General features: G+C 37.8%; 1 protein-coding gene across 2 annotated transcripts in view; it reads left to right on the top strand.

The window, feature by feature from the left end:
* Window positions 1–14,780, top strand: part of MED27 (mediator complex subunit 27) — a 93,966-nt gene that overhangs the window by 62,607 nt on the left and 16,579 nt on the right. For both annotated transcript variants that reach the window (XM_074891102.1, XM_074891101.1), the window contains exons 4-5: window positions 2,223–2,316; window positions 12,615–12,722. In XM_074891102.1, coding sequence (XP_074747203.1) covers window positions 2,223–2,316; window positions 12,615–12,722 — 202 coding nt within the window. The remainder of the gene's footprint in view (window positions 1–2,222; window positions 2,317–12,614; window positions 12,723–14,780) is intronic.

The following is a 14,780-nucleotide window of genomic DNA, read 5'->3' as shown; positions in this document are numbered from 1 at the left end:
AGAGGTATAAAATTAACAAGCTTCTAAGCCCCAAGTATCTTAGTAACTCATCTTTAAGTTCTTTCAGAAGCTAGTTAATACAAATTAGAAGATTTCTGTTTTGCTGTACGTGTGATTTCACTTAAAGGGAAGACTCTTCACAAGCTCCCTCAGAATTCCCTGTTCTGCCTTATACTGCTCAGGTAGCTCAAAGTGACAGTTTTAAGTCAAGTTTTAAGGCGCCAAGACAAGTTTTACATTTAAAAAATAATCATATTTAAGAAAGAGCTGAAGAATTGATTGCCTCCAGCCAGCCTGGGTCACATTTTCAAAGGATAAATGTACATGTCCAGTGGGATTTTTCAGAAGGACCTAAGCAGATTAAATGCCCAGGTCCAACTGTTGTTTATATGATTTAAAATTACTTGAATTTTCCTTCCTTAATGCATATAGACTGTGTCAGTGTCTTGTTTCATGCACCTTCCTATTTTGTTTGGTTTTAACTTATTATTACCCAAAGCTTAGAAAAGTAGAAAACTTAAGTTATGCAATAATCTTCAACATAGTGTATAAGGCTGTAAGGCACATTCCTAACTACATACTAATCAAGAAACACAGAATCTCTCCTTACCTGTTTCACAATCAGTCATCTCTAGTCACGCACAAGCGATAGCTGAATTTATTTGTGGAGCCTGGAGTAATTGCATTTACGAAACAGTACAAACTCTTATGCTGTATAAAAAAGTATGGGATTCAGTAATGTGTAAAATTAGTTAGGTGCGTACTGTCAGCGTGTAGTTTACTCATCCTGAAGCACTGTCTTACGCGTCTCCTCTTTCACCGTGCTAAGGAAGTTCTTGGCTTATGGATGTTTTGACTTTGCTTATCAGCAAGCAAGCTGTTAATGAGTCATTCAAGTGAATGGGGAAACTTTTTTCTGCACGAGAAGTGTGGATTAAGATTTTTACGCAAAATTGTCATAACTAATTCCATTCTTTTGTTACTTTAAAAAGTGGACTGACTCTCCCAGCTGTGTAAGTGTACCTTTCCTGATTTTATTTTTTTCTGATGACTTTTAATTCCTTGCAAAATAGCAATTGGAGCATAGCACCTCCCTGTTTTTCGGGGAGATTTTAGGAACTAACATTAGAAGTGAATAACTTTGAAGAGCAAGAATTCAACATTTTTTGCCTTTATTTGAACAGATCAAAAGGAAATAGTTAGATTTTTCAGTTTTACTGTTAATCTAACTGGGGCAACCGATTTTTCCAGAATCTTTTTTTCAGAGCACATACGTGGGCTAGTATGAAAACAGTTTTATCAATAAATTCATTCGTGGAACTGACCAAGTTGCAGAGCTTGTAGATGCGTATAACAAGGCAGTAGTGCCCCTCCCTTCTTCTGTGTACTTCAGGAGAACTGAAAGTAGTACCAGAGGGCAGATTAATGTACAGATGATATAGACTGTCGCGTAAACTCTGATAAAGCAACTACTGTGCATTTTAATGTGTCCAGAGGAATGCCTGAAGGATGTGAGACACGCCCATGGGATGCGGCGATGTGTTGTCCTGGGAAACAAGGTCTCTGAAAGGAAGTGTTCACTGTTAATGGATGTCAGCTCTTAATGCGGTACCAGGGAACCTAGACAACTGTATGCAGGTTCACTTTGGCCTGCATAAGCAGAGGGATTACACGCAGCAGAAAGGATGTTGTTTTACCTCTGTGTTTGATCACCCCAGAGGAACTCCTGGAATGTACTAGCCAATTTCAGAGTCACCAGTGCATGAAATAAATGGGAAAGATTCAGAAATCTCCCCCCTAAGAATTGTCTGAAGATTTTGATAAAACCTCTATCTATTAGTTTATCAAAGAAAGAGTAAGGAGTGACATCATATGAATTCCTACACTGGAAGAGTACTTATTATAATGTATCTTTCAACTACCTGAGGGAAAAGTATAAAAATACGATGGCAGGAGTTTGACACTGACAGATTTGGACTAAAAATTGAGTGCATGTTTTTAAGGGCAGAGTAATTAATTTTCAAAACAACTTACATAAGGCTTTGGTTTTTTCCTCTTATTGATGACTTCTTAAATTACGCTTGCATGCATTTTTGAAGAATATGCAGGTATCAAAGAGAAATTAATTCAGGAGAGCCCAGTGGCCATTGTTAAAAAGGAGTAATAATCCAAGTCGGTGACAAAGAGGGTGTGTGTTAATTCTGTTGTGGTTTGTTTGGTAGATACGTTGATGATGTGATCAATCGGATTGATAGGATGTTCCCTGAAATGTCTATCCAGCTATCCCGGCCAAATGGAACCTCTGCAATGCTTCTGGTAAGTTGGATAGTTTAATCCCTTGAGATGGAGTTTTTAATGGATTGAATTACTGTTCCTAAAATGCAGGTTATTAAAGATACTTTTTTTTCAGAAACATACTGTTCTTCATTTGTCACAGCAATGTAGGATCTTTCTTGCTCTTAGGCAAATGAGTGGTGAAAAGATTTCACCTTTAAATGAAAGGTCTTTTACTTCTTCTTGTTAAATGTGACTGTAGAAATATGAGTGCAAACTCAAATATTCGCTGTGTTTTTCAGCAGTCTTGGAAATGAGTGAGTCTTAATCATGATAATTAAGAAGGAAAAGAGTGGTGGGAGGAAGAAAAGGAGGAAACCAATATGATTTAAATTTGTTCAAATTGTTCTTGGGTCAGTGAATTTCTGTTATATGATGAAGTCAAGAATTTGCCTTTGAAGTAAATGAGCAGTAAAGGCTGGATTAGAGATAAACAAGTCCAATACGTTCGACTTACTTCTGCCTGACCAAGCAAGATTTCATTCCAGAAGAACCTATTGTTCACATCAATTTTCACAGGCAGCTGTTGTGCTTATAGCAAGAAAAGTCTTTAAAGCTTTTACTCTAAGGCAGCAATGTAGAAGTGGAGTCTGTAGCGTGGCAGTTGGATGCTGATTTTCCTCTAGTAGGGTGAAAGGCAAAAGTCACGTCTCTTGCCAAACTTTAAATAAAACTAGAAAATACACTGTACACACAGGTGAAGAACTGAGACCAGATCAGTCTTTTCCATCTCAGATTTCTCATGGCACTTCTACTTATTTTTTCCTTTCTCACATAGGCTATTACAAAAGGCCTTGGTGTAATAAACTTCTTGTTTCCATACAAATGGTAAAATGAAACTGAAAATCAGATGCTTTGTCAAAACAAAATTGTTGAGTCAATATAAGTCAATGTTAGGGTTGCTAGAGTTTGTTGAATGTAAAACACTGTTATGGTTAGATTTTTGTCTGTATTTTTCAAAGGTTCTGTTAATTTCTCTATAGTAAGTATAGCTGTGATTATGTTTAGTTTTAATTATTCAGCTGTCTAACATCCCATTATTAACTTTCTTTGAACAGCCCCAAATTTGCAAGAGATTAACTGAGTCAGAGGTTAAAATAAACAGCTGGCATTAAAACATTTAATCTGTAATTGTTGGATTCACCAAGTGGAACAATACATTCCAGAAAAGAATTGAATTCATCAGTGCAGTCTTAAGAAGCTATAAGTCTTGGAAGCTTTTGCATTTCCTCTTAAGCTGACTTTATATTTAACTATTTTGCCATAGAAGAATGTCTGGGTTTACTTCCTTATTTTGAAACCCTTTCCATTCTCTTAGAGCCCCTCTTTGCATATAGATAAGTACCTTCCACTTCTAATGGCTTTTTAAGGTCAGAAAATAGATGATGCTTTTCAAGATTCAGGGACAATTAGGAAATTAGGTAAATTGTCTTGGATGTGACTGCGAAGGAATAAGGTAGGGTGGAAGGGTGGTAACTGTAAAAGAAGCCCCTTTTACAAGCAGTAATTTAGTGAATTCCATGTTGCAGTTGCTCTCTAAATCAAGGACGTTATTGTTGCTACAAGATAGCAGCCCTGTATTGAACCAGTGGTATGCATTTTTTCTTTGGATCAGAGATCAAAAAGATTGTTTTTAAAGTATTTTTGTATGTGATTGTGTGATGGGTTTATCATTTTTTCTTTTAGGCAGGTTTTCCCTCTTTCCCATCTGTCTCAGTTGATGTTGCCAATATGGCACTTTCCATCTGGCCCTGACTGCTACAAAAGCTTTTGCTGTTTTCAGCTACAAATCATTCAGTGAAAGGTGCTGCAGGATGGGCAGTGTGAAGAGCACCTCCCCCAGAAGAAGGGAGGTTTCTTCAGTACTTGTGATTTCTCACTCTGAACTTATCCCAGGTTAGATTTGGAGTTGCTCCCTTACAGCAGCGTGATTTACCACAATACCAAAGGATTCAGATGATGCTTATTTTATTTAAAAATATTTTACAACCATACTCTTTGTCCAGAGTTAATTAACTAACTGTAATCTCCACCATTTTCATCCTTGGACTGTTCATATCATACATGCCATTGCTTTTGAAGGTCTTTGATGCGGAGGTCTGGTTGTTATATTAAAACATCTTTAAACACAATCATTCTATTTACCAAAAAACCACATATTCATCTTCAGAGGCACCGGTAAGCAGTATACATCCCTTAAGAATGCAAATGATTGAAAGGAGATGAGGAAGATAGGGTAGGGAGGGCCTGTGAGATTCTTTGAAACTTCAGAATAGCTGGAGACTTTGGCAAATAAATCATCTTTAGGAAAAAAAGATCTAATACAGAAAATTTCAGCCCCACACTTTACAACTTCATGTGCACATGGAAATCAATTTCTGTCCTTGGCTGTAGAGGTGGGACTTTCACGGTTTAAGGTTCATCCGGTGTTTCAAGAGGAATAATTATCAGCCATGTGAGCCTGCTGGTCTGACTCTTCTGGCAAGTAACCTTTGCGTTAAGCTGGGTTCTTCCTAACCAGGATACAGCTTTCACATAAGCTGAGAACTTTAAGCAAAAAGAAAAATAAACTGTTCCTGAGAGGATGGATGCTGTGTCTTGAAAGATTGCTGCCTTCTAGTCCTTTGAGGTTACTGCTTCCTCCAGACAGTAAGGAGGTTTTTTTATGCTTTAGATATATACACAGCAATTGTACCTCATTAGTCTGGATTTATGCTATACAGACCAAACACATAAATAATTGAACCCTTTCAATGCTGTGTGAAATCCTTAACTGATTTTAAAAACAGTTTATCACGGCATTTCAAGGTGCTGTTTAATCCCAATCTTCACTAGTGATTTTTCAATTAATCTTTTAATCGCACTATGCATAAAAAAGACTAAACACAGAATTATATCAGCTTTAATAACAGTGTTATGCAAAATTAATTTCTAGCAGCAGCAGAGGGAACTGCAAACTCCTTAAGGTTTTTGTGAGATTTTTTGTTGGTCAAGCGCCAGGAATTGTAAATCGATAAACTTCATCTTGTATGTTAAGAAAACATGAACTGATTTTTATTTAATGAAAAATACATAGATTTTTGGGTTTTTTTCAATGATTAGTTGTATTCCTAGATATACATCATTTTTTCTAAAAAATTATTTGGTGTGATTATTATGTGATTGTTTCACACACCTTGTTTCCGTTCTCACAATTCAGAATATTTTTTTTTGTGTGAAATAATTCCTGTGTACAATTCATTCATTAATATCTGAAATATTTTAGAAAACAGTGAACATCAGCCCCACTTTTCCAGTTGACAGATACAACTTCCTTAGGGTTCTGTGCCTAGCCAGTCTTAGTCAGATGCAGAAACTTATTTTCTTGTCATCATCTGGGAACTACTTTGTCTTTAAAATTGTTTGCATCCCCAGTGTTTGTAGAGCTATATAAAAGCACTACTATAGAAGTTACAAACACTGGGTAAATATTTTCACAGATAATTGAATAGTTTTCTGTAATTTGAGCTGTTTCTAAAGCATAGTGATATGTATAAGTAACTTCTCATTTGAAAAATTGAATTGTTTCTGCCAAACCAAAGCTCATGGCAGAAATCATGATTTCTTCTTTTCGTGTTATTTTACAATTTTCTATGATAAATTAATTTTATAAATTGATATCGATGTCTAGATTTTTAATAGATCTTTCATATAAAAATATGAAACATGTTTTTATACAATTTTATTCATTCTCTATAAAATCAGACACATTTGCATTTGAACTTTCAAATCTTGTTCCAAGCATTTTAAACAGTCTGATTGTATGGAAGTGGGCTGTATTAATTGCAAATAGGCTAGACATCTGTTCAGTGAAACTGAATAATTTCTTGTGTCTCATTTTTGTTTATCAGTGTTTTACATAAAATCGTTGTTATTTTCTGTTGGAAAAATGGATTTGAAATTTATTATTTGTCCATTAAGAAAGGCCACCAAACTGATTTTTTGTTCGAGAGACCCTGATGTTGAAGAACTGGGAGGAAGGGGGGGAAATGTGCTAAGTGATGAAATCAGTACTGATGTCATACTGATTGGAAACGATTTAATGCTGTTATTTTCAAAACAATCTCTTTTCTCTAAAATGCATAGCAGTGTAAGCGTTCCTCCTCACCAGTCTGGGGGTTCATTAGGAAATCAGTGCACAGTAGGCACTGGGTACAGGTTCATGGTAGGGATAGAGATCTTATGATCACATTTGGTGGCTCAGACACCTCATTTTAGGCATTTAGGATGAATATTAATTTAGGGATTTACTCTCTTCAAGACACTAGCCAGGTTTTGGTGTTTGACAGAACTACTGGGATGCTTGAGGATCTCTTGTGTGAGCTGGATCTTGAGGAGTCGCTTCTGAGCTCATAGTGGGACTGTTGTGACTGCAGTGGCTTCACAGTTTGTCTCTTAAGATTGAGAACCAGCATTTAAAGAGCATCAAGCCAGCATTTGAGGTCACATGTGGAGGAAGAATGTCTTGAATCAACAAGGTATGTGAGCAGGGGATGGCAAGTAAATTGTAAATTATTCTCTGCTTGTCTAATAGCAGAATGAGGAAGATGAGGTAGAGTCTTTTGATGGGAAAAGTGAACAAGAGTAGAAAAAGTAGAGAGAGACCTGAGAGAAATTTCCTCAGCTTTGCTCCCTCCACAGGGTTCCTGTGCCCCAGGGTTGCTCTCCAGTCCTGAAGGTCACAGCTCTATGTTGATATTGCAAGATCTGACATTGTTTTCATCCCTGTAAAATACCTGGTGTGCTATATTGTAGAATGGAAAAAAAGACAGAATCCATTTCATCATCTAGCAGTGCTGGACTAGTGTGACCCTTCCATAAGTGTGACTGGCCACTGGCAAAATCTGTCTTTTAACCATAGAACAATATTCTGTGCCAGTTTGTTCATCTTATTAAGAGAATAGGCCATGTTACCGAGGGAGAGGATCACCAGCTCATCCCTAATATGGTGAAATTATTTAAAGTCCTTCATTTATGTTGACTTTTTATCATGCACTATTGCAATTAGGTTAGACTAATGAAAGGTAAATTCCAGCCCTTACATAAAAAAAGAAATCCTTGTAAAGAACCTAATTAGTATGTTTGTTTATTTAGACTCTAATGGCTTAATTGCATCTTATCTTGCTATTTACAAATAGACATCATTAAAGAATAATGAGCATGTGAGGGAAAACGTAGTGTTCATACCAGCAGCAGATGAGACACCGGAAAAAAAAAACCAAAAGCTAGTTGAAAGTCTGGGTGGGATTTTTTAAACCTTATTTTTAATATAAAACCTTGTTTTTCAGTATATATAAATGTGATTTCCAGGCATTGCACTGATTAGTAAGATACACGAGTGGGAGGACAAGCTTATGGCTGGCTATATGGCAAGGAGCAGGTGTCTGGCCTTTTGCTGGAAATATGTACAGCTTGGTTACATCTCTGGTTTGATGTTGGCTTATTGTTTTTGAAGGTGAATAAAAAACGCATACAAACTTGTGCTCCCTTTTATACAAGCAGGGAGGTACCCTTGTTAACTGAAACTAATGTTTTCTATCTTTTAGCTCTGCATTGCAGAGCATCTGCAGCTCAAATCAGCAGCAAATTCCCTGGGATGCTGAGAGGAAATCTGGAGCTTTGGGAATTTTTTGCAAAGTGTTGGAGCTTGGTGTTGTCAGCATACACTTTCCTGATATCAAACTTCTAAATAAATCTGAAGAAAGAATGTTTGTTAATGCATTTTTAAAAATCGTTTATAAAAGGGCTTTTTATGTGGTAAAGTGAGGAGGCAAAATTAAAGGGGGGGGATTTCAAGCTGTTTCCTTCAGGCAGAATTCTGGCATGGTAAATTAATTCTTGATCCTTTTCATTTTGTAAACTCATGCTGACCCTGATTCTGACTTATTTGGATAGATACTTTTTTTTTTTCCAATGATAAGTGATGTTAAATGGGAACTTTTTTAGCAGTCTTACAAGAAATTATCTAAGCCATTCTCACTGATTACTCTGTTTCCCCCTCCCCCTTTCTTGGCATACAGTGTCTGTCATATGCTCTTTGAGAATTATCTTGGTGATAGACAAAATATTTTTAAAACTGGGATATTTCAAGAAGATTTTTATTTTATATATCTTTGTCAGAAAAGCTGCATAATATTGCAGATTTCAATCAGCTGCCTGTCCTACCTTCTTCTGGAGCTTGCCATTTTAGGAAGCAGGGGATTTATGAATAACTTAAGTGTCTGAATTTAGTATACTTTAGTTAAAAGGAAGTTAGAAGTACATTGTTATTACACAGACCAAAACAGAAGCTACAGAAGTATTTAACTTGCAACTGTTCCATTTTCAGCTCACAGAACTGTGAGGCATATTTTTTCATTCATATTAATTGAATTTTAAAGTGACCTTGTACATGTATTGATTTGAATTAAAATTTTCTACATCAAGGACGAGTTGGCATATATCCTTCAGGCGAAATATTAAAAAGCCAAGTGCTGTCTTAACAGGATATCGACAGAAGTTGTTGAAATTTAATAGGAAAACTTGGCTTAGAAAGGAAATTGTTGCCTTTTTGTCACAATTGAAAGGTATCTTTTCAGTATAATGAAAGAAGTTTCTTGCAGTTGGTATCCGTGGAAATGCAGGGACATTTCAGTGCCCATTAAAAAGGGTCCATCTGGGTGAGTGACCTCCAGAAGGAGAGACCTGCACTATTGGAGCTTAGAGTAGAACTATCAAAGTACTTTTTTACCAGAGCCATTAGTTTTTTATTACCTTCATTCAGGTGATCTGCAGGGACACAGTTGTGTGACTATAGGTGTAAATTATATTCCATACATAGATCTTTTCTGAACATGGACTCCAGTTAGCTAAGTTGAGCAGGCATTGAAAGAAAATGGTTTGCTGGAAAACATGATTTGTAAAATATGGTTGAAGTGAACAAAAACATTAAGTCCTGAAAACAGTTACAAGTCTTGATTATTAGAGGAAAAAATAAAGGGGGTATCCCATTTATTGTGTACATTATGGAAAGTGCTTTACCCTGAACAGAGCTGTGGAGCACGCTTTTGTCTTCCAAATCTAGCAGCATCCTCCAGTCTAGTGACAGGCTGTTGTTCATTCTTTGTACTACTAGCCTCATTCCTTCAATGCTGTTAAAATGATGAACTATAATTTCTCTGAGCTACGCATACTTTTACAAAAATTCTGCTTCTGTCAGACTTAACTAATGATACAGTCCTACAGAAATAATCTGGAAGTCCCAATCTCTCTTCCAGCCAGTATAAAACCTACAGGAATCCCATCTCAAAACAACAGCGGCACAAAATAGGAAAGTTTTCTATTTCGGTGCCAGAGCACTGTAAGAGTTAATTCAGCCAATGTAGCAGTAACCCAGCCAAAGTTGCAATGTATTCTATCGTTCGTTTGTATTACCACGATGCCTGCGTGCCCTTACTCCTGGAGAAGACCCCTTTGCACAAACCATTGTCTAAGTTGAGGTTGCAACAGTGGTGCCTTCCGCGGGAAGCTCACAGTCTTAGGTACCCATGTAAGGATGGATTTACACAGCTTCTTACACGTGTGGGAGACAGTGTAACCCTGCTTGTTCGACATTCAAGCAAGTGGGTGATGGAGGCTGCTGTCCCGGACCAGTCTGCAGAATCTGACCTTTCAGTATTGCATGACGGATGATAGCTGGGATCTGGGTAGATGTGGTGGATTCTGAAAGTGTGGAATGAATCATTGGAAGGGTATGAAAACAGACAACCTGGGAACAGGCAGTGAGCTAATGCAGAAGCATTTTGAAAGCATTTGTGCAGGTAAATCTTGTGGAGAGGTTTGAGGCCAGCAGTAAGTATATTCAAGCAAGCTGGAGTGCCAAACATGGGATTTTTGAGCTTGTTATGTTCTACTGTTCACTGAGGATTTTCAGGAACATCCCACACAGGCTTCAGATCAACTTCATCGCATTTTTTTCTACCTGGCAGCAATGTGAAATATCATGAATGCAGAACGTAAGGGAAGAGGAAAGAAGTGAGCATCCACTAAAGTGTGTGAAGGCGATGGAGATAGAAAATATTATACATAAAGCTGAATCTGGGAGTTTGTAGGGCAGCCTTTTGCTCTTCCATTAAAAGGATTTTTTTTCTTTTTGTTTAAAATGTCTTCCTCCTTTTACTGAATATGGTTGATGCCTAGTGTGAAGTTATGAGAGTCAGTTCTCTCAGTAGACCTGTATCCTAGCAAAGTGCCAGTCTTACTAAGGTAGAAAAATAAATAAAAAACTTAACTCTAAATGTGCTGACAACTTTTTTCAGAGTCACTCCATTTCCTCATCTTAGCAGTTACGACAAAACTGTCTTTCTGATTCCAGTGGCTGATCAGCATTATAGGTCAAGGCACCTCTGGGTCATGACTTTGTGTGATAACTTTGTTGATACAGTGGTAAGTGCTGAAATAACTCTGCCAGATTACTTTATTTGCAGACCAACTAGGTCTTATTACAGAGTATCCCAGCAACATACTACATTTAGACCCAGATTTACAGTACCTGACATCATGATGTGGTTGCCCGAGAACACTAGGCAGGTCTTTACACGTTCAGAAAATCCCAATCTATTGTAAGAGGTAGAAACCAGAAAAAGCTGTTCATGGTATGTGCAGCTCAGGCCTTGAGATGAGTTACCCTCCTTCAGCCTGTAACATTTTTCTTCAAAAGTTTACCTATTCTTCTGACCTGCTTTTTCTCTTTGTGTTCTTGCAAAATTATGCCTAGCAGCCTGTCTTCTTGAAGTCTGTCATTGACTCTTTTTTCCCTTCTTGTTTCCCTGTCCTCTCTTGCTGTCAACTTGTTCTTCCCTGTTGTTTAGACTCTTCTCTCCTAGAGTTGCTTTCTCCATGTCCCATGCCAAAGAATTGTCATCAGTTCTTTTCAGGATTTGTAACTCCGTCCTGCTATATAGTGATATAATAAGCAGCATTTGGAGTAGTTTGGGTAACTGTTCTGCGAAGTCCCGTATCGTCATCCCGTTCCTACCACCATTTCCCCCCTCCTAACCCTCCTTAAGCAGCATGGTCCTTGCATCAGCTTTGAGATGGAGTCTTTTGCCAGATAATCTGTCTTCCTCACTGGGGGGAAAAGCATCTTGGCACTTCAGAGTTGATTTGCCTGTTAGTCTCTTAGTCTGTCAGCATCAGGTTGAGGTTACTTGTGTTGAAACAAGGTGGTAGGTAGGAGTCGTTATCAGGAGTTAAAAAGGAGAAGCATGTAACAAATCAATAAAGATGCATATTGAGTGATTTCTTTGTGTGTGGATTTGTCTGCTGAGGTTAGCAGTAAAAACACAATTGTTCTAGCGTGTGTTAATGTACACTGGACAAAATGTTGGAACACAGACAAGGGAAGATGAGCTGCTGCTGGCTGGGAAATATTAAACCGAACTAATTGTTTCTTTATCTCAGTTTTATGCTTTTGTGGGTGAGGAAAAACTCCGTAATAATCTCTGTATAACCACACAAAGACAGAATTATTGTTAGACACACATCTTAACAATATTGAAGTGCAAGTTCATCTTTGAAATGTAAATTGATTTTTAGATTAAAATGCCTTCATTATTGCATTTTTGTCAATAATATAATTTAGGCTTATTTCTGTTGTTATACCCTGACCCTATATATTTTCCATGATACTAGTTTTATTCTTTACACTTTACTGCTTTCACAGAAGAAAATTAAACCTTTGAAAATGTAACATTTTTACTTTTCAGCTGCAGTTTTCTTTTAAATAACTTTACATTTTTATTGGACCCAAAATGTTTTCCATTAAACTCATGGCATGCTTTCAAAAGCTAGCATTAGAAGAGTCTGATTCTTCTTTCAAATTATTTTTCTCTAAGTGGACTTATACCGGAGAATATCAAATACATCGAAAATAATCACATTTGCTCATTGTTTTTGACAAGTTATTGAGTTGTGGTGTTAATAAAATTGAGAGAGTTGCTTGGCAGTGTCATGCCTACACAAGGGAATTCTGTGAATTCATACATTTTCAGTTGCAAATGAATGTTTGTTTGTTCTGCACTTTATAGTCTATCTCTTCCTCATAACACACACAGTGGTTTTAGATCTTTTATTTTGGTCTGTCTATAAAATATTGAAAACTGAAATTGCATCAACTTAAGCTGTTAACTTGATGGTCTTGTGAATTCAGACACCATCGACTCTCCTTCAGCTTGTTTTTGTCCTTCTCTCGTTCTTCACAGGTTACCTTAGGAAAAGTGTTAAAAGTGATAGTGGTGATGCGGAGCCTCTTCATTGACCGGACAATAGTAAAAGGGTATAATGAAAATGTCTATACTGAAGATGGCAAGGTAGGCTATTGTATATCCAGCAACATCAAATTTTATTTTTAGCTGGTATTTAAATGACAGAGAACAGGAATCCCATCACGAGTATGCTAGAAACATAAAACTGTCAAAAGTCTCTGTGAATGTTTTGCAAAATGCTCAGGTTTAAATTTATCATGCTTTGCTTGGATTTTTCATACCCAAATGTCTGACTTTCTAAGCTCTAAAGCCCTTGCTTGAATTTCTAATTCATCACCTTAGACCCCAGTTGCCTCGTTAACAATGTCTACTGAGAAAACATTTTTTCAGTGTACCAGCACATCAATAGCCCAAGGTTCAGATTTCTGTTTTCTGAGAGCCATTGGGAAATCTTGGGCTAGTTTTGTGCTCAACTTGATAAACGCAACTGTGCGAATCATTGGTAGGTAGTCCTCAATAATTTGCTTGTCAGTAATAGCACATCTTGAACGGCAGCTATTAAAGCAAGTGTTACCTGCTTGCACAAGTGATTTGGTTTGTGAACAATTCACCCTGCTTGAACCCTCAAATTTTGTCTGACTGCACATATTCCATATGGTTCTTTTTAGCGCATCAGAAGATGTTAATGGGACCTGACGGCCTTCAGCTCAGCTTGTTTCTCTTTTCAGGGTGGAATGGTCTCTCTTACCGAGACATCCGCCAGGACTCTCCTTTGCCAGTAACAGTACTAAATACCTCCATGTTTCACATTTTCTCTCTGGAGCTTTCTCTTCTGATTATGAAGCCTATTAAAATAAAAAGTTCATTATATCAAGATGAGTGCTTGGCACCCATAGGCCATGTTATAATGAGGTGAGACTTTTTTCCCTTTCAAAAGTGGTAACTGTGTTTTAGCACACAGAAGCACGTTGTGTACTGACCCAGAGTTCAGCGGCTCTGGGTCTGAACCTCTATTCTCTAGAAAAGGCCAGGAGCTGATCTGCTGAAGGAAATAGTACAGCTGTATTTCCCAGGTGAGAGACTCTCACTCGAAGGGCGGCGGATTGGCCTAAGAAGTAGTAAAATAAAAATTGCCTGATTTTGATTTGCATTATTCAAATATGCAGGTTTAAATACCACTTTGCCTCAGAAGCAGCTGCACTGTACTCCCTGTATATTAGCATATAAATACAGACTTACAGCACCAGCCCCTCTTCACCCCAAGTTCTGCTTGGGAGTGAAATGATAGTCTGCCTAAAGAGCACTGACAGTGCTTGATGGATTCCTGTGTCACACTTCATTTGGGTGTGCTCATTTTCTCTGATGAATCCAGTTTCCTTTGAAGCTCCCTTGAAATATAGTAATGCTATATATGCTGAAAAGCCAAGTAGAAGAGTTCATTTCTGAAACTCAGCATCTGGCGCTGGGCTTCTGTTTAGCTCAAGTTTAATTCTCTTGAGAGCCGTATACCATTCCTCTGTCATCATTTGCTGCGAGGGGGAGAGCGGGACTCACCAAGGCCAGCTTTGGGCATGGGGCACTAACCTTTGTCTGCTGTCAGCAGGGAGCAGTTCAGCTTCTCGAGAGCATCAGTGAGAACACCTGGCTTGTTTTCTTGCTTTAAGCCAGTCTGCAGGGGAGTCTCTTTGCTACCAATTTAGCGTTCTGTGTCTAAAGCTAGGTTATATGACTGCTCCCATGAGGCTGCATGAACCTGTGACCTTTACATGGCAGTTTGCTATTCCATTGGGCCATCCTGGGGCTTTCACAAACCTGAAGGTCTGCACTTCAGGTATAAATAGGAACATTTCATTTGACTTAAGTAGAATTGGAGTTGCAGCCACTTAAATCATGAGTAAATTTGGCTTGGAAGATTGAATAAATGTGTAGCTTGCTAGTTTTGCCAACTGGAGCACATATTGACAAACAGTGAGCTCCCTCTTTTTCACTAATTAACTACACTGGTAATTGGAGAATAAGAATAAGATTGTGTTCTTGCAATGATTCGCTTTACTTATTGTGCCTGCTGGGAATGAGCGATTACAGTCAATTGCAAACATAGTCCATTCCAATTCCTTCCCTGTCACAACAGATGCTGTTGGGAAAGTACTCCAGTGAGGTTTC

This window comes from Strix uralensis, chromosome 21 (assembly GCF_047716275.1).
Source record: "Strix uralensis isolate ZFMK-TIS-50842 chromosome 21, bStrUra1, whole genome shotgun sequence".
Classification (NCBI taxonomy): domain Eukaryota; kingdom Metazoa; phylum Chordata; class Aves; order Strigiformes; family Strigidae; genus Strix; species Strix uralensis.
The sequence above is the reverse complement of the archived record's forward strand: the minus strand, read 5'-3'. Positions and strand labels throughout refer to the sequence as shown.